Source organism: Lipotes vexillifer, unplaced genomic scaffold (assembly GCF_000442215.2).
Source record: "Lipotes vexillifer unplaced genomic scaffold, Lipotes_vexillifer_v1.1 scaffold977, whole genome shotgun sequence".
Classification (NCBI taxonomy): domain Eukaryota; kingdom Metazoa; phylum Chordata; class Mammalia; order Artiodactyla; family Lipotidae; genus Lipotes; species Lipotes vexillifer.
In genome coordinates this window covers 802,514-804,375 of record NW_006783088.1, presented here as the reverse complement: position 1 = coordinate 804,375, position 1,862 = coordinate 802,514, and the positions used below count along the sequence as shown (strand labels likewise).

General features: G+C 43.3%; 1 protein-coding gene across 1 annotated transcript in view; it reads right to left on the bottom strand.

The window, feature by feature from the left end:
* LOC103074052 (olfactory receptor 1444-like) overlaps positions 1-1,223 on the bottom strand; it is a 10,064-nt gene extending 8,841 nt beyond the window's left edge. The window contains 1 exon segment of the mRNA XM_082931015.1: positions 1,002-1,223. Within this exon segment, the coding sequence (XP_082787141.1) occupies positions 1,002-1,223 (222 nt within the window).
* Positions 1,224-1,862: the final 639 nt, after the last annotated feature.

Sequence of the window (1,862 nt, the reverse complement as noted above, 5' to 3'; positions counted from 1 at the left end):
AGGGGGAGGGGGAGGGGGAGAAAAAGAAAAAGGGAAGAGAAGAGGGAAGGGGGAGAAAGGAAAGAGAGAGAAGGAAAGAGAAAACTTCACCTTGTAGGTCCAACATCTAACAACTGTGACAATCTAGCCAAAACATCTGACTCTATAAAATAATTTAGTACTCTCCTTTATCTGCGTTTAATATTCTAAAAAAATTAAACTGCTTAAAATGAAGACTATTAACATGGTAAAATGGAATAGTACTGGCTCTTGGCGAATGAAAGACCCAGAATCCACTGCTTACTAAACGGATAACTCATCATTTCCTTGTGCTCCTGGATTTATCTTCTTCCTCTTCCCTCTCAAAGGTTCTTCATTCCTATGGGGATACTTCTGCTTTGACTTCTGTGGCTCCTTCACCGTTGGGCTCCTCACAAGATCAAGCTGTGACTTCACCTTCAAAAAAGTATACTTTGGGGTTTGAGAAAAATAAAGGGGAAGAAACGGGCCAATTCTGACTTCGGGGTTAGTTCAAGGCCAGGTATCTCTGAGTTAATGCTGCCACCTTGCGGCCATTGCAAGCCTTTCCTGCGAGGGTTACAAGAAGAGTGAAGCTACCAGTCCATCTAAAAAAGTTAGTTTTATGGACACATGGGATGTCAGCACCTTTTAAGACTTAAGAGATCACTAGGTGTTAAGGTACCCAAGACACAATGGCTCAGAGGTGATAAGTACAGTCCCTAGAGCTAGATGCACGGGTTCAAACCCCAGCTCTCCCACCACTGCCTGGATGGCTCGGACAAGTCACTTAGCCTCTCCATTCCTCTCTTTCTCATTATGGGATTGTTGTGAGAATTAAGTGAACAGATGTAAAGTACTTAGAATACTGAACACTGTATAACTATGTGTTATCTTGTAAATATATAATTTTATCGAGGAATAAACAGGTTCATAGAGATGAAGTGATCAGCCTAAAGCCACGCCACTGATTAACAGCATAATTGAAACCCGTGCTCTAAGACTCCTGACTCATTTCCATCCATCAATTTCCCCAGAATTTCCCGAGCTTCTCTTGAGTCCTCAGCCCCACTGAGGTATCTGCACTCTCCGCGGATGACATCGTCTTCTTTACTAAGCTTGGGGCCACCTGATGTTAATGTCACATCAGCCACTCCATCTAAATTCAGGCTGCCTTCTGCCTTCCTAGCTCGGACCTTGCCCTCATCTTTTCCCACCCCCTCCATCTATACCGTTGATCCAATCTCTACCCTACTTACTCTTGTGAGATCTTTACTGTAGCAATTAGTCCCATCCTTCCTACCTTCTCTTACTTGCTCTTAACCCATGTGTCCACAAGCATGCTTAATTTACCCATCCTTTCCCCAAAACTCTCAAAAGGTTTTCTCCCACCCTAATAGACCCTTATGCTCTATGAATATCCCTCCTTCTACCCTTACAGTTATCATCTACATCATCTCCCATCCTATCCTCAGTCTACTGCACCATAGCCTCAACTATTTCCACCTCCATTCTATTGAAACAATATTCTTTTTTTTTTACGTCTTTATTGGAGTATAATTGCTTTACAGTGGTGTGTTGTTTCTGCTTTACAACAAAGTGAATCAGTTGTACATATACATATGTTCCCATATCTCTTCCCTCTTACGACTCCCTCCCTCCCACCCTCCCTATCCCACCCCTCCAGGCGGTCACAAAGCACTGAGCTGATCTCCCTGTGCTATGCTGCTTCTTCCCACTAGCTATCTACATTACTTTTGGTAGTGTATATATGTCCGTGCCTCTCTCTCATTTTGTCACAGCTTACTCTTCCCCCTCCCCATATCCTCAAGACCATTCTCTAGTAGGTCTGTGTCTTTATTCCT